Raw genomic sequence first — 24,141 nt, 5'->3', positions numbered from 1 at the left:
AATTGAAGGGAGATAACTCTCACACATAGTTTTTTTTTTTATGAATTAAAATTCACTGCATTTTGTAAAATATTTGTTGCACTTGACAGAACTATCATTTTTTACTGATTTCCTTGATTTCAAGACTGATTTATTAACTCATTAATTATAATATTTTCTAGAACCAACAATATCTGTTTATCATATGGTCTGGATTTTGATCTGATAAGATTATATAAACTGAACAAGGCCTTACCAAGCATGGGAAACTGTTTTTGGCGGGTGTGGATGTTGATTGGGTAGTGATACTGGTAGTTATTGGTGATCATTGGTGAGGATGGAATCTTATTCAGGTCCCTGAGCAGACTGGAATAATCTGGCGAGATCCAATGTCCATTTTCCGTATCGTACACTCGCTTTCCAAACAAAACAAGTTGTGTCATGGGATTATACAAGCCACCCTGGAATCCGAAACACACGTCAAAGTTTGGATTTGTGTCAGACTCCAGTTGTCCTAGAGGGTCGTACCTACGTTGTTTGACAATGTGACCGTGCGAGTTAAGAACAGCCAGAGGAGTTCCCATGGGATCTGTAGCGATGTAGTAGAGGGTGTTTTGACGCTCCAGGGCCAGTAACTGACCCTTGGAGTCATACTGATATTGGGTCAGGTCCCCAGAACTCTGGTTGAAAGTATGTGTCACTCTATGTGGTTTAGTGACGTCGCCATAATAAAACTGGTTCACATTGCCGCTACCGTCTTCCTCGATGACCAGTCTACCCTGCGCGTCGTAGAAATAAAAGTATCGGTATTCTCCCGTCTTGAACACAGATATCAGCTGACCGTTTGAATTAAATCCGACATGCTGATCATGCCTCTGGACCATGAAACCATCCTTATCAAATCGGAAACGTTTAGAGCCGGATTTTGAGATACGATCACCAATGTCATATTCCAGATTTCTGGTTCGGCTGTACTCTGTTATCTTATTGATGTTTCCGTTGTTGTCGTAACCGTACCTCCAGGTTGGTTGGCCATTCAACAGCACGTCTATCACATTGCCATTAATATCATAAACATATTGCATATTCCTGGTGGTGGCCGCCCCGATCTGACAGTTCCAGTGGTGTATACGGTTCTCTAGATCGTATCCAATCTGTAGGGAGAAGTGTTCTTGTTCTCCAAATCTATATATAACACTAGATAGCCGGCCATAGCTGTCATACTCACGATTAAATGTCATATTGTTTCCGGTTATTTTTTCGATGTCAAAAAGAGGCCAATTCATGGAAAGCGTCTTGAGAGTTCTGAGCTTACCAGTCTCTTCATCATATGACATGTCAGAACTGCTAGTCAAATTCTCACGGAAATGTCCATTGATGGTTTTTAGTCTAAAGTTTTTATCATAGGTGTAAGAAAACTTCACTCCGAGCAGACGGCGATCTCTTGCGAATTCTACAGTGTAATCTTTGACTAAAGAAGCAGTATAAGAGTAGCTCTCGCGACAATCATACGGTCCGCTAAGTACTTCTGAGGCTGAAACCTTGGAAACTTGTGGATCGTACTCCATGTTTATTTCCGTCTCATCAAACATGACTTTACTTAGCTGCGCATATTTGTTGTACCGGTAGATTATGCGTCGTCTCTCACTGGGGTAGATAATTTGAAGTAGCTTTCCGTTTCCATCATATTCTTCTGTGTAGGGGAATGTCAATTCTGGAACTCGATACAAGAATCGCTGAATTCCTGCTGACATGACGCGTGTGAAGAAGTGCTCTCCGAGCCCTGGGGTTCGAACTCGTACCAAATATCCTTGTGAGTCATACTGCATCATGTACTGTAGACCGTTGGGCAAGATAATGTCTGTCGGCTGGAAAATGATAACAACAATGAGTTAAATACACCCTCTAGATGTTAATACACCCTCTAGATGTTAATACACCCTCTAGATGTTATATCAGTTACTGATCAATAACTTGAGAAAATAAAATATTTACGGATAGATTTATTGAATAATGTGGAAAAAATTTAAAGAAGGAAAGAAGCAATATATTTTTGAAGCTCTATTTAAAGAACAACAATAATCAATGAAGTTATATTTCTTCACAATGCAGATGGGAAGTATCTGAAGTACAGAAAACACAAGTTGTTAGACAGGTGTCGTTAACTTCCGAAGTCTGATTGAACAATCAACCCCCATTACCTTGGTGATCTAAAGACAGGTGGAATAGTCAAAATACTACACACTCTGATAACCCAGTAGATATGTCGAGATAACCATACCAGTATACCTACCACTTTTCCGACTCGGTAACTAAATCTGTACTGGGCACCTCCACTGGATGAAGATTTCTCTCGCAGCAGGCCATCCTCATCGTAGATCAGATCTTCTCGTATCTCTCCATACTGCCAGTGAGTTATTCGCCCTTCTTTGCTGTACGTAATATTCATGCCGTGATGACGATTGTTTGGACGTATATGTGTCGGCTGTCCAGATCCATCGTACAAAATTGACATAATTTTAAGGAGATTTTTCCCCATGATGTTCTCTGTATGGGTTTCCCGATCATATTCAACAGTCAGCAAATTTTCTCCGTTGATCTATAATTAAATTGAATTCACAAAAACATGCAATACTGTTACTTACAATTTAATGAAATCTGAAATTCAAAGGTAAAGTGAAACATAATAGCACGTTAACTTGTCAATAGCACATTCTTCCCATACCTGAACTTACAGCAAAATCGTATGATAAATTTTAACATGTTGAGGATGACGTATAATATTTATCACATTTGAATGAATTTACTGTTAATAACCAAGAACTAATTATATCAGCATTTCAAAATCAAAATATTTTTCAACTGTTAATTAAGTCATTGAAATTGACATGTAAGTAATGTAGAATGAAAAAGAAAAAAGTTAAGAGATTAATGTCCAGAAGTCAAAATTGAGCATGCATTTTTGACCGACAAGCAGGATTTAATTTGCCACTTTTCACTGATGTCGTACAAGGCAAAGGGGAGATAATTGCTCTACATATGGAAGCGTATATCGATGGGAAGAAAAGCGCTACGTACTCCTATCATGCTAGTAGTATTATAATAAATGCATCAATTACTTAGACAAAGGAACAAAGGCATTTATTAATTATATTCTTTGGCAGTTAAATTAAACCATAAAATCGTTATGGGTACGTGTAATATTAATTATAAAAGTTTAAAAAAAAATCAAACATGCGATCATATAAAAATATACTCTACAAAAAAATCAATATAATCTTAAAATCCTACTAAAAATTGAACTGACAAAGTAACTGAAGATTGATTAAGATAAAAAGAAAGAAAACGTTTCCATGCCAACTGTCAGTTCACATCACTCCAATGTTGTCAAAGGGAAGTTACTCTATTTGCCCTGCTGCAGTGCTATATTTAGGGGTTCTGATCCACTAACAGGACTTTTTACATGATATGTCTATCTTATGTAACTTTTTCTATCTACCAAAGCATCTACATATTAAAGCAGTTTTTTTTCAGTTTAAACTTTGAAATACTTTGAGAATGCTTTTTTTTAATGAATTGTAATCCTTAAAAAAAAAATCTATCAACTCTTATAGCTTCAGAATTACACATAGAAATATTCAATTGGAAAAATAATTTCATTAAAGATTTCAATGGATGGGACAGTCATTTGAATTTAAATATATAACATGAAGAATACTGGTCCTATATTGTCAACATGTATGAAGGAGTTTTCTGGTAAAGTGGCAGATAAATATATTTACAGTACTAGCGCAACTACTTTTACCATAGGCTCTAGTGCTAAATGATATACAAGGACTGGCGCGCAATATATCGTTACATACACTACATATATAGTTGTAGGTATATACATGTACACATTTATAAATAGGGGCGGGGCTTAGCGATCAGCCACAGATGATTGACAGGCACTGCAGGCTTTAGGGGCGGAGACATGTAGTGTAATTATTAAGGGCACAATGGACATACCAGAAGGGCTTTTCCTTTGTATGATCCTTCATCGTCATCATGCGAGTCATGCATTCTGGCATGCCTTGAGGAGAAAGGAGCTCCTACCCTCATACGATGCCCGATCCTTTCGACCACCTTACTTTGCCGCGTGCGACCTTTGCGCCGCAGATAGTAACGCCATTCAAGCTTATGTACAAGTTTATTGGGCGCAATGACTTTTCGTTTGAAATGCATCCTGTACTCATTGGCCAGAATCGGATGGCCGCCCGACTCTATGGAGATGGAGAGGTTGCTAGGGAACACAACGACCACAGCACCATCTGGCAGATACGTAACCTTGGTCTCCGCATTTCCTGTAGAACCAAATCAAAATAAATATTAGTTTCAAAAACACACAGGACCCATCAATACATACAAACTTACCTATCCCTATGGTTGTAAATACCCTACTCAGCATGGCTACTCAGGCAAACTCAAACGGGAAACAAAGCAGGTCAAACTAAGCTTGAAGAAGCAACTTAAATACTAAGCTTTATGAAGACAGAGGAAGAATGAGTTAAAGATAGAATAACACAAATAAGCGGAGAAACAAAAGCATCAAACTGAAGATCATACAAAATAAACATATCACGCTTTCAAGGTTATACAAGGAGAACCTTAGTTCAACAACAATCAAGCCTGCCACTTAGAAACATTGTTAGCTCGCAATCATTGAATATTGACTCTGAATATTTATAAACAAAACTGAAATTCTTAGGTGTAAAAAATGTATGTATAAATGCAAATAATAACAATAAAATGCAAATAAATCATTATTACAATATAAAACTATTGAATGTGAGAATCTGTGAGACATTCAGTGTCAAAATCACTAAGTTAAAAGTTGTCTTTTAATCATGCCAAATTCCCACTCTCAAAATAACAGCAATATATGGCCACATTCCAAAGCAGTAATATCATTAGTAAGTTAAAATTTCTTGTCCCATTGTACCATACACACACCAGCATCATCTGTGAGTTTATAAGTCTATGCATACAATGTACATCATACCTATAATGTCTTTTAATAAATAATTATTTTCATTAAAAGAATATATGATAAATAAGAAATAAAATATAAAATATAGCTAAGTTGGCAGCATCCATATAGAATGTGAGTTGTGTAGAAAGCTTGTGTGTGTAAAAAATTATATTTATAAATAAAGAGTAAAAACATCAGCCAAAATACAATACTAGTGATCTGTAAATATTTTATATACAGATTTTTTCTTTTTTTATCTTTTATTTTTATTTATATCTTTTTAATTCAAAGTAAATAACAAAATTCTTTTCAATATGACCTGTTGGCACCGATACATTTTTCTGTAATTACTTAATTACAGAAAATTCTTACCTACATTTAGAATTTTAGTTGTTTCTGTATACAGAGTAGACATTGCTCTCTCCTACAGTCCTATTGTAGTTTATGGCATCTACATCAATTTTTGAAAATCCAAGGTCATTATAAAAGTATATAACAATGTATTGTTTTTATAATAAATGAAAATTTCATCTTATGAAAGCCTATCAATCTTATTAATTATTGTAAAAAGGCTGATGGAAGCTTGATCGGAAATAAGTGATATAATATAATGCTACAATAAGCCAAGCATAGGCACTCAGTACTAAAGGGTATTGAGGTTAAAATTAGATCAATATGTCCTACACCAGATGACAATTGTGAGAGAATGAATGAATCTCAACTGTTATACAGATATATTTCTTCATCTTTAAACCTATTTTACAAAAATGCAATAATATGGGAAATAATGTGATTTGTCAATGCATTACTAGAACAATGAATTTTATTGGTCAGTGCATCAGTAGAACAAAGAATCTGATTGGTCAATGCAATGCTAGAACAAAATTCTGAGTGGTCAATGTATCGCTAGAACAAAACTCTGATTGGTCAATGAATTGCTAAAACAAAGAATCTGATTGGTCAATGCATGACTTGGGCAGTTATTATTCACAAATCATTGAAAGTTATAAAGAAGAAAAGTGTATTTATGATCCTAGAGCACTTAAGTCCTCATGAAGACATTCACACATTAAACCTTGTAGTCATAATCATTTTGATCAATGTAAATTCCTCGCATTCATTGTTGGGGAACATAATTCAGAAATAGATTGAAATTAATCATGAAACTTGTGGCTGACTCCAAAAGCTGTCAGAATCCTAGCAGAGTAAGATTTAAGCGCTGAATTAATACAAAGTTCAAAGATCAAAGAAAGAAGATCTCTACAAGTCCCTGGCATATCTACGCATCTATATATAGAGCGAGAAATCTACGTCAAATAAAGTGATTACCAGATTCGGTCATAACTGAAAAAAGTAAACATAAATAAGTAATTTCCCCACATGTCAGCACCATCTTGTAACTACTCTCTAGAAACATGTTCAGCACCATCTTGTAACTACTCTCTAAATCATGTTCAGCACCATCTTGTAACTACTCTCTAAATCATATTCAGCACAATTCTCTACCATTGGTGTGTAATATAAATGATCTAGATGATTGTGAATTGTGATCTTTAATGGTACTATATTTGACATAGTAGATCAAGATGAAATTTTCTTCCAATAAATCCATCTGACCAGCAGAAAGGACTGAAGTATCATCAATTATTTTCTTCCAAAATCGAACGTGTCAAAGTTCTGTTAGTTAAACAATATACAAGCTATTTGAACAATTTTTTTCAGGAAATGACTTTAAATTATCAGAGCTTGATAGCAATGTTTGAAGGTTTGGATGTGTGTCACTGTCTATGTCAAATACAGTATCATCTGGAGTTGATCAGCCTCTATAATCTGTGCTGACTTGATACCATTCCCACTCGTAACAGCTATACAGGTAAGTGTGTGAAAGTGCTAAGATTAAGTGGAGTCAATGTCCATCATTTTCTGTGACTTTAATTGTTCCATGTTCCCAATTCCCCCCTTTATTTTTTTTAATTGTAACAAGCAACACTAGACATCTGTACATTTGTCACACTGAGAGTTCTATCCGTGTCACACTGAGAGTTCTATCCGTGTCACACTGAGAGTTCTATCCGTGTCACACCGAGAGTTCTATCCCCGTCACACTGAGAGTTCTATCCGTGTCACACTGAGAATTCTATCCCTGTCACACTGAGAGTTATATCCCTGTCACATTGAGAGTTCTATCCCTGTCAAACTGAGAGTTCCATCCCCGTCACACTGAGAGTTATATCCCCGTCACACTGAGAGTTATATCCCTGTCACATTGAGAGTTATATCCCTGTCACACTGAGAGTTCTATCCCTGTCACACTGAGAGTTCTATCCCTGTCACACTGAGAGTTCTATCCCTGTCACACTGAGAGTTCTATCCCTGTCACACTGAGAGTTCTATCCCGTCACACTGAGAGTTCTATCCCTGTCACACTGAGAATTCTATCCCTGTCACACTGAGAGTTCTATCCCTGTCACACTGAGAGTTCTATCCCGTCACACTGAGAGTTCTATCCCCGTCACACTGAGAATTCTATCCCAGTCACACTGAGAGTTCTATCCCCGTCACACTGAGAGCTCTATCCCCGTCACACTGAGAATTCTATCCATGTCACACTGAGAGTTCTATCCCCGTCACACTGAGAGCTCTATCTCTGTCACATTGAGAGTTCTATCCCTGTCACACTGAGAGTTCTATCCCCGTCACACTGAGAGCTCTATCCCCGTCACACTGAGAATTCTATCCCTGTCACACTGAGAGTTCTATCCATGTCACACTGAGAGTTCTATCCCTGTCACACTGAGAGTTCTATCCCTGTCACACTGAGAGTTCTATCCCTGTCACACTGAGAGTTCTATCCCTGTCACACTGAGAGTTCTATCCCTGTCACACTGAGAGTTCTATCCCTGTCACACTGAGAGTTCTATCCCTGTCACAGTGAGAGTTCTATCCTGTCACACTGAGAGTTCTATCCCTGTCACACTGAGAGTTCTATCCCTGTCACACTGAGAGTTCTATCCCTGTCACACTGAGAGTTCTATCCATGTCACACTGAGAGTTCTATCCCTGTCACACTGAGAGTTCTATCCCCGTCACACTGAGAGTTCTATCCCCGTCACACTGAGAGTTCTATCCCCGTCACACTGAGAGTTCTATCCCCGTCACACTGAGAATTCTATCCCCGTCACACTGAGAGTTCTATCCATGTCACACTGAGAGTTCTATCCATGTCACACTGAGAGTTCTATCCCTGTCACACTGAGAGTTCTATCCCCGTCACACTGAGAGTTCTATCCCTATCCTGAGAATCATTGATATTATCATCTGTCATGTGTATATGTAAAGAACTATTACCCAAACATCAAATTCTCCCACTCTAGTTATCCTAGAAAATCAAAATCTAACTGTAGTAAAACCTCATTATATTTCCATTAATGCTTTCCAGCATCAATTTTTATACCATAGAGTTTGACTTCTAAAAAATATTTTTTTGAATTGATGAATATTGTGAAAAAACAGATCATTAATGGTGTAAAACTCTCTTTTTTGAAAAAGTTTTTAGGTTTTACTGATAACCCTTGCCCGTCCCCGTGTATATTATCGAGGTTTTACTGATAACCCTTGCCCGTCTCCGTGTATATTATCGAGGTTTTACTGATAACCCTTGCCTGTCCCCATGTATATTATCGAGGTTTTACTGATAAGCCTTGCCCGTCCCCGTGTATATTATCGAGGTTTTACTGATAACCCTTGCCCGTCCCCGTGTATATTATCGAGGTTTTACTGATAACCCTTGCCTGTCCCCATGTATATTATCGAGGTTTTACTGATAACCCTTGCCCGTCCCCGTGTATATTATCGAGGTTTTACTGATAATCCTTGCCCATCCCCATGTATAAACAAGTTTTGATGAGATGAGTTTACATGATGTGGTGATGAGCTTATAATTTGCAAACTTGCCATGCATAACTGACTGCACACTGCCATATGTAGCCATAGCAACCGCATCACTGTTATCAGTGGTGATGCGGACGATGGAACCTGTGGTGTTGACGTCCGTGGCGAGGGTGGTTATCTCCCCTGTTGGCTGGCGCACCTCCAGAAGTCGGCCTCGGTTGTTATAGCTGTACGAGTAGGCTTTCCCATCGGAGAGATATTTGGATGTTAGAAGCTCAGTACTCTCGGAATAGGTGAATGTTGCTGTCCAGTTGTTTGCACGGAAACTGCGCAGCTTCCGAATGTTGTTCATGATCAAGTCACATTTTGAGGTGTCAGGAGAAATAATTTCCCTTGCCATGGTTTCTCGATCAAGAGTGATCTTGATCTTGTTGCCAACATCATCGTCAATAGAGATGAGTTTCCCGTAAAATGAATTGACGTTGTAGGTAAAGTTATAAACATACTGATCAGTCATGATGTTGACTGTGTGACGATGTTGACCATAGCTGTTAAATATGTACACCTCATGTGTTTCAGGAGAAACAACTTCATACTGTCTGGTGTTTTGGTCTGCTTCAGGAAGTTCTGAAAGTACCGAGAACACGCGCAGATTTCCAGCATCTGCGATGTGTACAACTCCGTCAGGGGTGACAGTGATTGAAGTGAGCTCGTTAAACAATGCCTGAGCAGCTAACGTCTCCTTAGAGTCGTAGCATTTACAGGTGATGGTCTGACAGTCACATTTAGATTTCGTCCCAGCAAAGTGATGTATACGGCCATCGCTCGTGACCACGCGCACACGGTTTATACTGTGACGGTCACTCTCTACGATATACATTTCACCCTGTGGTCCGAAAGCGATGCTCTGGGGATCAACAAGCTTGATGTCTGACGCAATGTTTGAGGCTTGTTCTTGGTCACTCAGTACACCTGATGGTAGGAAGCTCGATTTTCTAAACGGACAGTTAAGTGGACGTCCTGCAACAGTGATTAGACTTCCATCCTTCGTCAACTTGAGGATAACATTCTTGTCGAGAATGTGGAGCGAGTCGTCTAGAGGGTCGATAGCCAGATCAGTAGGCCACTGAAGTCGGATCTGTAACAAAGAGATTAGTGTCATTTTCGTAACACAATTCAAGCAAAATTATAGATAGTGTCTTCCAGGTATTCCATGTAATTAATTATATATTTATCTATTTAAAAATTTAAAAAATGCTTGTAAAACCAAACTTTTGTTTAACAGATATTTTATATATAAAACATCTAAGGATGTGATATTTACAACTTGAAAGAGTCTCATTGTTTTAAATAATTTAAATTGTGTGTACAAATGTATATAATTTACATGAAATGGTAGAATAAGAATACAGAGTAAGGTTAAGTTAATGACGTATTATGAATTTGAAAGCACCACGTGTTGAATTCAAATGTTATAAGTATGTTTTAAAACTTAAATTCTATCAATTCAATTGAAACTTCCACCGCTCCTTAGTATCAAATAAGTTATACTATATTTCATTATAGTAAATTATGCTATCAACTGTTCACACCTCTTCTGCTGGTTGGCTGTGCTCACAAGACATGGGTTCCCAGGTTCGTGGCTGACCCTGTGAGCCGATCAGTGTATGGATAGTCTTGTCAGGGGTTACCATGCGAATGTTCAGGTTGTCGGCGATGTAGATCACACCTTCCTTGCTAATGGCTATGCCTAGAAAATCAAATATTCAAGATGTTACATAACCATTAAGAAATCTACAGGAAGGCAATATTCACACAAAAAGAAAATATTGGTGACTCTTCTGAACATACATTGAATAAGGTATGTCATACGACTCCTTGTATACTTCAGCAATGAACTGTTCTTTGTAGACAGGTTTTTATTCTACATGAACATACAACTGGTTTTCAACAGCAGTATGTTTACATCAATTTTAAAATCTATAGTAATTTTCTTTAAAGCTGTTGGAAGGGAGACAACTCTCATAAAATCCAAAATGAATCCTATAAAGCCTGTTGGAAGGGAGACAAGTCCTACAAAATCTGTCAGATCAAACTATGGAAGGAAGAAAACTTTGAGAGGTTTATACCTTTAGGATGGATGAGTCTGGCATTGATGGCTCGTTTGCCATCACCACATCTATCTATCGCACCAGGGATACACTCCTCCCCATTACCCGCGATGATGACATAGTTACTGTCCAGGATGCGGACTGGTCCCATGGTGGCTACCTTGATCACTCTATGGTTCATGTAATCGGATACATATAAGTGACCATCCACTGGACTGACAGTCATATACGGTTTGTAGGACGTGGAGATTGTACTGTAAAAAAAAACACAGTTCATAATATTATTATAGATTGACATACCATTTATCACTTTATACATGTAGATAATTATTTCTAGAATTGTTCCATGACTTCTATAAATAAATTATTTTATGCCTTTGTTTCTGCATTTATATTTGTGAGATCTATTGTTGGACATGCCTGCAGAACTTATGTGAAAACCTCTCTTGTCCGACATCCAGTGGGATTCTACATATTGGTCAGATCAGATAGAATATCAGATTCTCCATTTTATCCGATATATTCCATAAACCTATAGGCCAAATAACCCCAAACTAACCTGGTCTTGAGAATACTGGCAATGTCGTATCGACTGGGGCTGACTTTTCTAATGTAGTTAAGGTCCCATACATACAGACTACCATCCCGACCACTGGCCAATGATACAGGGGCCAACAGGCGGTTGTCACGGGCACGTCCGTTACAGGAATCACATTCAAGTTTCCGCCGATGACCGTTTCCAAGGATATTAACCAATTTTTTTGGTTTTTCTTTGAGGTAGATATTTGTGCCGTCCCCTTTATGAAGAATTCCTGAAATAAATAATACAATCATGTAAAGTAAGCAATCCGATACAAAGGAAATCTAAAAACAATCAAACTCAAATATCTTGTAATAAAATAATCAGACTCAAAGATCTTGTAATAAAACAATCGAACTCAAAGATCTTGTAATAAAACAATCAAACTCAAAGATCGTGTAATAAAACAATCAGACTCAAAGATCTTGTAATAAAACAATCAAACTCAAAGATCTTGTAATAAAACAATCAAACTCAAAGATCTTGTAATAAAACAATCAGACTCAAAGATCTTGTAATAAAACAATCAAACTCAAATATCTTGTAATAAAACAATCAGACTCAAATATCTTGTAATAAAACAATCAAACTCAAAGATCGTGTAATAAAACAATCAGACTCAAAGATCTTGTAATAAAACAATCAAACTCAAATATCTTGTAATAAAACAATCAAACTCAAATATCTTGTAATAAAACAATCAGACTCAAAGATCGTGTAATAAAACAATCAGACTCAAAGATCGTGTAATAAAACAATCAAACTCAAAGATCTTGTAATAAAACAATCAAACTCAAAGATCTTGTAATAAAACAATCAGACTCAAAGATCTTGTAATAAAACAATCAGACTCAAAGATCTTGTAATAAAACAATCAGACTCAAAGATCGTGTAATAAAACAATCAAACTCAAAGATCGTGTAATAAAACAATCAAACTCAAAGATCTTGTAATAAAACAATCAAACTCAAAGATCTTGTAATAAAACAATCAGACTCAAAGATCGTGTAATAAAACAATCAGACTCAAAGATCTTGTAATAAAACAATCAAACTCAAAGATCTTGTAATAAAACAATCAAACTCAAAGATCTTGTAATAAAACAATCAGACTCAAAGATCGTGTAATAAAACAATCAAACTTAAAGATCTTGTAATAAAACAATCAGACTTAAAGATCTTGTAATAAAACAATCAGACTCAAAGATCTTGTAATAAAACAATCAGACTCAAAGATCTTGTAATAAAACAATCAAACTCAAAGATCGTGTAATAAAACAATCAGACTCAAAGATCGTGTAATAAAACAATCAGACTCAAAGATCTTGTAATAAAACAATCAAACTCAAAGATCTTGTAATAAAATAATCAGACTCAAAGATCTTGTAATAAAACAATCAAACTCAAAGATCTTGTAATAAAACAATCAAACTCAAAGATCTTGTAATAAAATAATCAAACTCAAAGATTGTGTAATAAAACAATCAGACTCAAAGATCGTGTAATAAAACAATCAAACTCAAAGATCTTGTAATAAAACAATCAGACTCAAAGATCTTGTAATAAAACAATCAAACTCAAAGATCTTGTAATAAAACAATCAAACTCAAAGATCTTGTAATAAAATAATCAAACTCAAAGATCTTGTAATAAAACAATCAAACTCAAAGATCTTGTAATAAAACAATCAAACTCAAAGATCTTGTAATAAAACAATCAGACTCAAAGATCGTGTAATAAAACAATCAGACTCAAAGATCGTGTAATAAAACAATCAAACTCAAAGATCTTGTAATAAAATAATCAGACTCAAAGATCTTGTAATAAAACAATCAAACTCAAAGATCTTGTAATAAAACAATCAAACTCAAAGATCTTGTAATAAAACAATCAAACTCAAAGATCTTGTAATAAAATAATCAAACTCAAAGATTGTGTAATAAAACAATCAGACTCAAAGATCTTGTAATAAAACAATCAAACTCAAAGATCTTGTAATAAAACAATCAGACTCAAAGATCTTGTAATAAAATAATCAGACTCAAAGATCTTGTAATAAAACAATCAAACTCAAAGATCTTGTAATAAAATAATCAGACTCAAAGATCTTGTAATAAAACAATCAGACTCAAAGATCGTGTAATAAAATAATCAGACTCAAAGATCTTGTAATAAAACAATCAAACTCAAAGATCGCGTAATAAAACAATTGAACTCAAAGATCTTGTAATAAAACAATCAAACTCAAAGATCTTGTAATAAAACAATCAAACTCAAAGATCTTGTAATAAAACAATCAGCCTCAAAGATCTTGTAATAAAACAATCAGACTCAAAGATCTTGTAATAAAACAATCAGACTCAAAGATCTTGTAATAAAACAATCAGCCTCAAAGATCTTGTAATAAAACAATCAGACTCAAAGATCTTGTAATAAAACAATCAGACTCAAAGATCTTGTAATAAAACAATTGAACTCAAAGATCTTGTAATAAAACAATCAGACTCAAAGATCTTGTAATAAAACAATCAGACTCAAAGATCGTGTAATAAAACAATCAGACTCAAAGATCTTGTAATAAAACAATCAGACTCAAAGATCTTGTAATAAAACAATCAGACTCAAAGATCGTGTAATAAAACAATCAGACTCAAAGATCGTGTAATAAAACAATCAGACTCAAAGATCGTGTAATAAAACAATCAGACTCAAAGATCGTGTAATAAAACAATCAGACTCAAAGATCTTGTAATAAAACAATCAGACTCAAAGATCTTGTAATAAAACAATCAGACTTAAAGATCGTGTAATAAAACAATCAGACTCAAAGATCTTGTAATAAAACAATCAAACTCAAAGATCTTGTAATAAAACAATCAAACTCAAAGATCTTGTAATAAAACAATCAAACTCAAAGATCGTGTAATAAAACAATCAAACTCAAAGATCGTGTAATAAAACAATCAAACTCAAAGATTTTGTAATAAAACAATCAGACTCAAAGATCTTGTAATAAAACAATCAAACTCAAAGATTTTGTAATAAAACAATCAGACTCAAAGATCTTGTAATAAAACAATCAAACTCAAAGATCTTGTAATAAAACAATCAGACTCAAAGATCTTGTAATAAAACAATCAGCCTCAAAGATCTTGTAATAAAACAATCAGACTCAAAGATTTTGTAATAAAACAATCAAACTCAAAGATCTTGTAATAAAACAATCAGACTCAAAGATCTTGTAATAAAACAATCAGACTCAAAGATCTTGTAATAAAACAATCAAACTCAAAGATCTTGTAATAAAACAATCAAACTCAAAGATCTTGTAATAAAACAATCAGACTCAAAGATCTTGTAATAAAACAATCAGACTCAAAGATCGTGTAATAAAACAATCAAACTCAAAGATCTTGTAATAAAACAATCAAACTCAAAGATCTTGTAATAAAACAATCAAACTCAAAGATCTTGTAATAAAACAATCAAACTCAAAGATCGTGTAATAAAACAATCAAACTCAAAGATCGTGTAATAAAACAATCAAACTCAAAGATTTTGTAATAAAACAATCAGACTCAAAGATCTTGTAATAAAACAATCAAACTCAAAGATTTTGTAATAAAACAATCAGACTCAAAGATCTTGTAATAAAACAATCAAACTCAAAGATCTTGTAATAAAACAATCAGACTCAAAGATCTTGTAATAAAACAATCAGCCTCAAAGATCTTGTAATAAAACAATCAGACTCAAAGATTTTGTAATAAAACAATCAAACTCAAAGATCTTGTAATAAAACAATCAGACTCAAAGATCTTGTAATAAAACAATCAGACTCAAAGATCTTGTAATAAAACAATCAAACTCAAAGATCTTGTAATAAAACAATCAAACTCAAAGATCTTGTAATAAAACAATCAGACTCAAAGATCTTGTAATAAAACAATCAGACTCAAAGATCGTGTAATAAAACAATCAAACTCAAAGATCTTGTAATAAAACAATCAAACTCAAAGATCGTGTAATAAAACAATCAGACTCAAAGATCTTGTAATAAAATAATCAGACTCAAAGATCGTGTAATAAAACAATCAAACTCAAAGATCTTGTAATAAAACAATCAAACTCAAAGATCTTGTAATAAAACAATCAAACTCAAAGATCTTGTAATAAAACAATCAAACTCAAAGATCTTGTAATAAAACAATCAGACTCAAAGATCGTGTAATAAAACAATCAAACTCAAAGATCTTGTAATAAAACAATCAGACTCAAAGATCTTGTAATAAAACAATCAGACTCAAAGATCGTGTAATAAAACAATCAAACTCAAAGATCTTGTAATAAAACAATCAAACTCAAAGATCGTGTAATAAAACAATCAAACTCAAAGATCTTGTAATAAAACAATCAGACTCAAATATCTTGTAATAAAACAATCGAACTCAAAGATCTTGTAATAAAACAATCAGACTCAAAGATCTTGTAATAACTTGATTCTGATTGACAGTTTACCTTCTTGGAAGTTGTATGTGTGGTGTATATCAATGTTCCATCCACCTATCTGAGAAGAAGCTAGATCGTATCCACTCATCGTTGTACTGCGTACCTCCCAGTAGACGAAGCTACAACCGCTGTACTGGTACCCAACTTGGACTGTGGTGATCAAATTAAACATGGTTAGTCAACTAGATATGTCTACATAGACACTTACTGTACATACCTGTCTACTAAGATCACCCCGTGTATAAAGGGCATTCATAAATAAATATCTGTCCATAACACTGTCTTTATAATACTTTCCATAAAGACCCCCTCTGTATAAATATAAATAATTGTTACATAAATTCATACTGGGGTAACAAATAATTGCCAAAAATGTCAATTCTACATATAAAATGAAATACCTGTCTATACAAGCCACCTCCAGATATATGTCATAAAACTTGTCTATAAAGACCACTGAAGTATCTAAATACCTGTCTATAGAAGTTATCTCCAGATAGATGTCATAAAACTTGTCTATAAAGACCACTGAAATATCTAAATACCTGTCTATATAAGCCACCTCCAGATATATGTCATAAAACTTGTCTATAAAGACCAGTGAAGTATCTTAGTACCTGTCAATATAGGCCATCTGCAGATATATGTCATAAAACTTGTCTATAAAGACCACTGAAGTATCTAAATACCTGTCTATATAAGCCACCTTACTCATGTTCCATTGTAATTTAGGAAATCATTTTTCTATTGTACATATTCCTGACTAAGCTTGTTATGTCTACATGTAGGAAATCATTTTTCTATTGTACATATTCCTGACTAAGCTTATTATGTCTACATGTACAGTATCAAATTGTGGAATACATCCATGGACATTTCTCCCGCAGTCAAAGACCAGATCCCCGGGGTCTATTGGAGGTGATATACACAAAAATGATTAGCAAATAAATGTCTGGAGAACTCTCCTGTGTTTGAAGTTCTATTACAACTTGTACCATTGTGGGGCAGATGTAAGTTCAAAGAGGCTGATTTGCTGTAGACATATCATATCAACTTGGGGCCAACATGAAGCAAATTTCATAAGAGAAATTGGAAGAAACGTTTTGACAAATTACTTTGGTTGCCTGGTAAAATTCAGCCATCTTTGAGGTCCAAAAATTACTGTTAACATTTCTTTATTCAATAAACAATTTTATATTTGGCAGGCTGGGATGCCAATGTCAATATCAATTACATTCATTACTTTATATATTTAAGACAAGCTGCCAGCTGCCAAAATGGTTATAAATTAATTAGCATTGCTCATAAATTGTCTACATTCTCTGGCCTTTTTTTCTTTCATTTTTTACTTGATTCATATGTATGATGTTTACATCCTCATTTGTAAAGCAACTCCCTAAATCTAAGGACTACTGTGGAACTAGATCCTCATTTTTGAAGGAACTCCCTAAATCTTAGGACTACTGTGGAACTAGATCCTCATTTTTGAAGGAACTCCCTAAATCTAAGGACTGTTGTGGAACTAGATCCTCATTTTTGAAGGAACTCCCTAAATCTTAGGACTACTGTGGAACTAGATCCTCATTTTTGAAGGAACTCCTAAATATTAGGACTATTGTGGAACACGGCCAGTTTATAGATGTCTTCCCATCATTTCACCTCCATAATTCCAGACAGTGCAGCAATATAACAACCAACAACAAAATACCTGCCTGTCACATATCCATTTATTGTACACAACTTTTAACATGGTTGATATGCTGAACACTATTTACCAGGCTGTCTCACTGTGACAGGAGGTAATGGACGCCACATTTGATGCAGATGTGTGATGTGCATTTTCTGTCACAGTCAGGGGCTCCCCACAGGGTTTTTATATATCACAAGTTTTCATTGTTAAATTTATCTGTGTACTGCAGTAACAAAAATCAATAAATAATGTTGGAAATTTTAACTATGCTTCCCTGTATTGGAGTGTAACATAATATCTGCCATAAACATGAACTCATGAATAATCACTTTTATTTCCCTAAAACTGACATGATTCTCAAAACCTTTTTCTAGGCTCCTTTGGGCCTTCTAATGATTTGTAAAAAAATCTCAAATGTTCTTCTGGAGATTTTCTTTTGATTTTGAAGAAGGGGAATGACTCTCATAATGGTGCCAGGTTTTGAAGTAATGGTTTGATATTATGTAAGAACCCCCCCCCCCCCCCCCCCCTACTATTACTAGGGCATCCAGTTGACCCTTGATTTTTGGCAATTTCAGAAGTCCAACCACTGAAGGGTCAAAACATACATCAAATAGACATGTCCCTTAAATCTCATTTTGGGGAGTCAAAACCATACACTCCAGGGTTTACTGGATGTCCTGGACAAGGGAGTCAAAACCATACACTCCAGGGTTTACTGGATGTCCTAGACAAGTAGAGTGACAACATCCAAGACAAGTAGAGTGACAATGTTAAGTTTTTATTATATTTGTAGCTCTCCTGTGGTACAGGTATCAGTAAAATAAACACACACCTCATTACGTATACAATGATTGATTGCTTATTCTCATCCTTCCAGTACTTAAAAGTTTATAAACTTTACAATTTTTCAAACCAATACTTGATCAATACATTAATCAAATTGGTGTATTGTGATAAATTAAATCAACTAATTTGAGATGATTAATTAACTTGTAAATAAAACCTCACCTCTGGCAGGGACTATCCCATACACATCCTGTCGGAAAGCATTCTTTCTGTCCCAGGAAAATGTATACTTAAGTCCGGGATCAGCCTCGAAAATCTTGTCCATGTCGATTCCTTGGACAGACACTTTGAGGTGGACGAGAGCTAGATTGGGAGGAATGACACTCGGGGTCATCTGGATGAGGATGACCGACATGTACCCAGGCGTGTCACTGCTGTGGTATACTAAGTGGACGTTGGTGGACGGTATGACCAGGCTCTCCTGTACCACCTGTAGGAAAAAATGGATTCAGTATATCAAATATTACCACCTGTAGGAAAAAATGGATTCGGTATATCAAATATTATCACCTATAGGAAAAAATGGATTCAGTATATCAAATATTACCACCTGTAGGAAATAATGGATTCGGTATATCAAATATTACCACCTGTAGGAAATAATGGATTCGGTATATCAAATATTACCACCTGTAGGAAAAAATGGATTCGGTATATCAAATATTATGTGACCAGTAGGATTAAGTTCATCATTTCAAAAGGTATAAGCAGTATGTATAACTGATAAAGTCAAACCTGTCATATGTGACCTTGATGCAGTCCAACCTAGCTGTTATATGCGACCTTGATACAGTCCAACCTAGCTGTTATATGTGACCTTGATACAGTCCAACCTAGCTGTTACATGTGACCTTGATACAGTCCAACCTAGCTGTTATATGCGACCTTGATACAGTCCAACCTAGCTGTTATATGTGACCTTGATACAGTCCAACCTAGCTGTTATATGTGACCTTGATGCAGTCCAACCTAGCTGTTATATGTGACCTTGATACAGTCCAACCTAGCTGTTATATGTGACCTTGATACAGTCCAACCTAGCTGTTATATGCGACCTTGACATATGGCAGGTGGTACATTGTATCTTAATCCAGGTTCAGGTGACTATGGTAAATAGCATTGGGAGGAAAACATAGTCACATATGAGAGGGAGTCACTTAATTCAGGTGATCACTAAGGTAGGTGTCACTTTAAAATCTTTATATTGACTAAGGTGATCACTAAGGTAGGTGTGACTTTAAAATCTTTATATTGACTAAGGTGCACTTAGGCAGGTTTGAATTTAAACATTTATCTAGAATCATAATACAATTTCATAACATGGATCAAATGATCTACCATAATTCTGTTGTTGAAAATTAACTGTTTTATATACAAATCCTTAAATATCTGCAAATTTGTAAAACCACAAGATACACAATGATAAATACATGTTGGATATTTACTTGTGATTCTGGAATGATGGTACTCTTCTCTGGACATGCTCCGAGCTGGGTGTGTTGCCAGGTAGACAGGACGACAGGCTGAAGGTTGTAGTAATCATGCATGACGCCACAGACGACCGGCTCCGGTGGGAGGTTGGTCTCCATCTGTTGGACCATGATGACTGTGTTTAGAGTGAGGATCTGGTTCCATGGGACTAGGACACTTGTACTGTGGGACTGGAAAGGCTGTCGTGTGAACTCCAAGGTCACAGACCCACCACCGTTCACCAGAATGTCAAACCTAGAACAGACAAGGTCATCTTAAAATGTCAAGTTTCTCTTTCAAAGAACATAATAAAGCAAATCAGTTTTCAGACAAGAAATTCAGGAAATAGATTAACTTTAGGCCATTCATTTCTGTCATTTACATCGCAAATTGTTCACTTGAAGCTTTTATAAATTTTTTTTTTTTTTTTTAAAGATTTGCTTTTTCCTCAATTTCTTATTTGTTTTTGAGAGTAAAAACAACACAGGGACATTTAGAATATGAATATACATTGTATAACATTTTAATAGGTAGGTTAAGTTAGAACTGGTAAAAATAATTATAAACAAAGCATTTCAATTAAGGCTTAACGAACTTAATTCCCCACTTCCAACTAAACCCTAATTGTTAGAAGAATGAACAATTTGAGGCAATCATTCCGTATATAGTGGAATATGTGTGATCCATTTTCAGTATACAATGTCATGTCAGAAAAATTTCAGAATCACATTATTATCAGAACCACTGAATTTTAAGGCAAGATTATTTAGTAAAATACTGTAATTAATTGACATGAAACATTCCTATGATGTTCTGTGCTAAAGAAACGACAACAATTTTTGTATTTAAAAATATTCTCTTCGCACCATGTCAGGGAAGACTCCTAATCAGGTAATTCAATACTGCGATATCAGACTCATCAGCGAGATGCACTCTTCATATACAACACTGTCATGCGCCACCAAGCCCCTAGCCAGATTGTGCAATCTCCGCAGCCCAGGGCACCAATATCATTCTCAGTAACAACAATCAAATTGTGTAATTGAAGTTCATTCTGCCAATTTCAAAATCGTAACTTTTTTTTATCCTGGGGTGAACAATATCTTATCACTCGGTACATCATAAAGGAATACTCAGGTATAGAATTGACTTCTCTACCAGAATTCCGACTTCCTGATTTTATCGGAAAAATTATTGCAGCTAACAACATCCAATGACTACCTGTACATGTATTTTTCTGCTGATTGTATCAAGGTCTGTTAAATGTCATCTAGATAGAGCCCCTGCGTCACTGGAGAATGTTCCTGTTTTCATGATTATTACTATAACCGTGAGTACCAAGCTACTGATGATTACTAGAATACCTAGTCTTTATTGCCACAGACTAATAGTCCTTTGTTGTTATAACTATAAACTTCCAATAGACAATTGAATCATTCATACTGCTGTGTAATAACACAATCTTCCACCCTCTTTGGGGTGGGACAAGGTGGTCTTCATAAACATCAAACAACTATAGGGCATTGTTTCTATTGTCAAAATAAAAACTGGTTAGTTATCATCAGGCAAAGAAATGGAACTTTGTTGGTTTTGTATAACTAATTATTCCTTACTTCTGTTGTTCTGAGCTGCTTTTTTTTCCTATGACTAAATACACATTTACAGTGATACAAACAAACAGTCCCGAATGGTATTCCCCATAACTAAGTAAAGACGTGTTCCATCACTTACTGTCCACGCCTGCGTGTGAGAGTGTATCCATAAAGAGGCTGTCGTGCCACGTGGACACGTACACCAATGAGGGGTGTCAAATCCTTGGTCATCACTCGTCCACGGATCAAGGAAACTTGGCTGGAACAAACAAAACTGGAGTTAGCAATTATGTGGCCAAGTTAGCAACATGTGTCCTTAACCTGACTGAAACCAAACCTAACTTGTCTGAAATAACTTGTTCAAAAATATATGCCTAATTTTGGTCTCATACATTACTATTAAATGTGTTATTATTAAATGTGTCACTATTAAATGTGTTATTATTAAATGTGTCACTATTAAATGTGTTACTATTAAATGTGTTATTATTAAATGTGTCACTATCAAATGTGTCACTATCAAATGTGTCACTATTAAATGTGTCACTATTAAATGTGTTATTATCAAATGTGTCACTATCAAATGTGTCACTATTAAATGTGTCACTATTAAATGTGTTACTATTAAATGTGTTATTATTAAATGTGTTACTATTAAATGTGTCACTATTAAATGTGTTATTATTAAATGTGTTATTATTAAATGTGTCACTATTAAATGTGTTACTATTAAATGTGTTATTATTAAATGTGTCACTATTAAATGTGTCACTATTCACTATTAAATGTGTTATTATTAAATGTGTTACTATTAAATGTGTTATTATTAAATGTGTCACTATTAAATGTGTTACTATTAAATGTGTTATTATTAAATGTGTCACTATTAAATGTGTTATTATTAAATGTGTTATTATTAAATGTGTTACTATTAAATGTGTCACTATTAAATGTGTTACTATTAAATGTGTTATTATTAAATGTGTTACTATTAAATGTGTTATTATTAAATGTGTTATTATTAAATGTGTCACTATTAAATGTGTCACTATTAAATGTGTTACTATTAAATGTGTTATTATTAAATGTGTCACTATTAAATGTGTTACTATTAAATGTGTTATTATTAAATGTGTTATTATTAAATGTGTTATTATTAAATGTGTCACTATTAAATGTGTTACTATTAAATGTGTCACTATTAAATGTGTTACTATTAAATGTGTCACTATTAAATGTGTTACTATTAAATGTGTTATTATTAAATGTGTTATTATTAAATGTGTCACTATTAAATGTGTTACTATTAAATGTGTCACTATTAAATGTGTTACTATTAAATGTGTCACTATTAAATGTGTCACTATTAAATGTGTTATTATTAAATGTGTTATTATTAAATGTGTTACTATTAAATGTGTTACTATTAAATGTGTCACTATTAAATGTGTTACTATTAAATGTGTCACTATTAAATGTGTCACTATTAAATGTGTTATTATTAAATGTGTTACTATTAAATGTGTCACTATTAAATGTGTCACTATTAAAACAGAAAACTTACTACAGGTAAAGAACAATTACTCCACATAAACTAGATCAAAATTCTAAATTTTATATTTTATATTTTACAATGTGAAATATATCAGAACAATTCAAGCCTTAATTCCTTTTCTTCCATTGGCTTAATCTTATAACGATGATTGATATCTACAAAACATCTTTTTTCATTGAACACATCTCTGCAGATTTTTAAAATTTTAACAGAAAAAAGTACAATTTTCATTTCTTCAAATCTGGCATAAAAAACTACACATGTAATTACCATTGAAATCCATTTTAAGGAAACTAATTATTAAGCAAAGTCCATTTCAATTTGTATAGTCCATTTCAATTTGTGTGAAATATTGATTTTATTTTTAAGATTTCAAATACTTAAAAAAAAATTCTATTAATTTGAAGTAACTAATTTAAAAAAAAAAATTTCCAGATACTTCAAACAATATTAATTGGATACTTGAAGAAAGGGTCCTTTTCAATTTATTTTCAATAACTTATATTAATAGGTTTGTCTTTTTCAATGTATTCTGAATGATCAAGATTTCAAACACAGAAAACAGCCATGTAATAGGGTAGAGACGTGACGATGACTACCGCTGTCCCAGGGGTGGCTAGTATGATGGGATTGATAAATGAAGTGTGCAGAAACAGGAGGAGATAATCAACAATTGTCTTATCGGGTTACTATCATGACTGGTATCAGGAGCGATAACCGAGAGCAAAGCTTCACACACAATTTCAGGAAATATGATGAAATATGGACAATAATTTATTTTTTATCAATTTCTGCCACACTGTTAACTGATGTGTAATTCAAGCTTTAATGTGACAAACAAAATATGTGGCTTTTACCAGACAAAAATCAATAGTCACTTGTTGCTTTATTGAAATACGCATATT

The 24,141-nt window shown here is 34.4% G+C and overlaps 1 protein-coding gene across 1 annotated transcript in view; it reads right to left on the bottom strand.

The window, feature by feature from the left end:
• LOC117329105 (teneurin-m-like) overlaps positions 1 to 24,141 on the bottom strand; it is a 191,503-nt gene that overhangs the window by 6,062 nt on the left and 161,300 nt on the right. Inside the window, 12 exon segments of the mRNA XM_033886835.1 lie at positions 236 to 1,847; positions 2,273 to 2,578; positions 3,988 to 4,322; positions 6,320 to 6,334; positions 8,945 to 10,019; positions 10,474 to 10,631; positions 11,011 to 11,246; positions 11,552 to 11,804; positions 16,090 to 16,230; positions 18,782 to 19,049; positions 20,065 to 20,344; positions 21,821 to 21,940. Of these exon segments, the coding sequence (XP_033742726.1) occupies positions 236 to 1,847; positions 2,273 to 2,578; positions 3,988 to 4,322; positions 6,320 to 6,334; positions 8,945 to 10,019; positions 10,474 to 10,631; positions 11,011 to 11,246; positions 11,552 to 11,804; positions 16,090 to 16,230; positions 18,782 to 19,049; positions 20,065 to 20,344; positions 21,821 to 21,940 (4,799 nt within the window).

The sequence above is a fragment of the Pecten maximus genome, chromosome 6 (assembly GCF_902652985.1).
Source record: "Pecten maximus chromosome 6, xPecMax1.1, whole genome shotgun sequence".
Taxonomy (NCBI): Eukaryota; Metazoa; Mollusca; class Bivalvia; order Pectinida; family Pectinidae; genus Pecten; species Pecten maximus.
The sequence above is the reverse complement of the archived record's forward strand: the minus strand, read 5'-3'. Positions and strand labels throughout refer to the sequence as shown.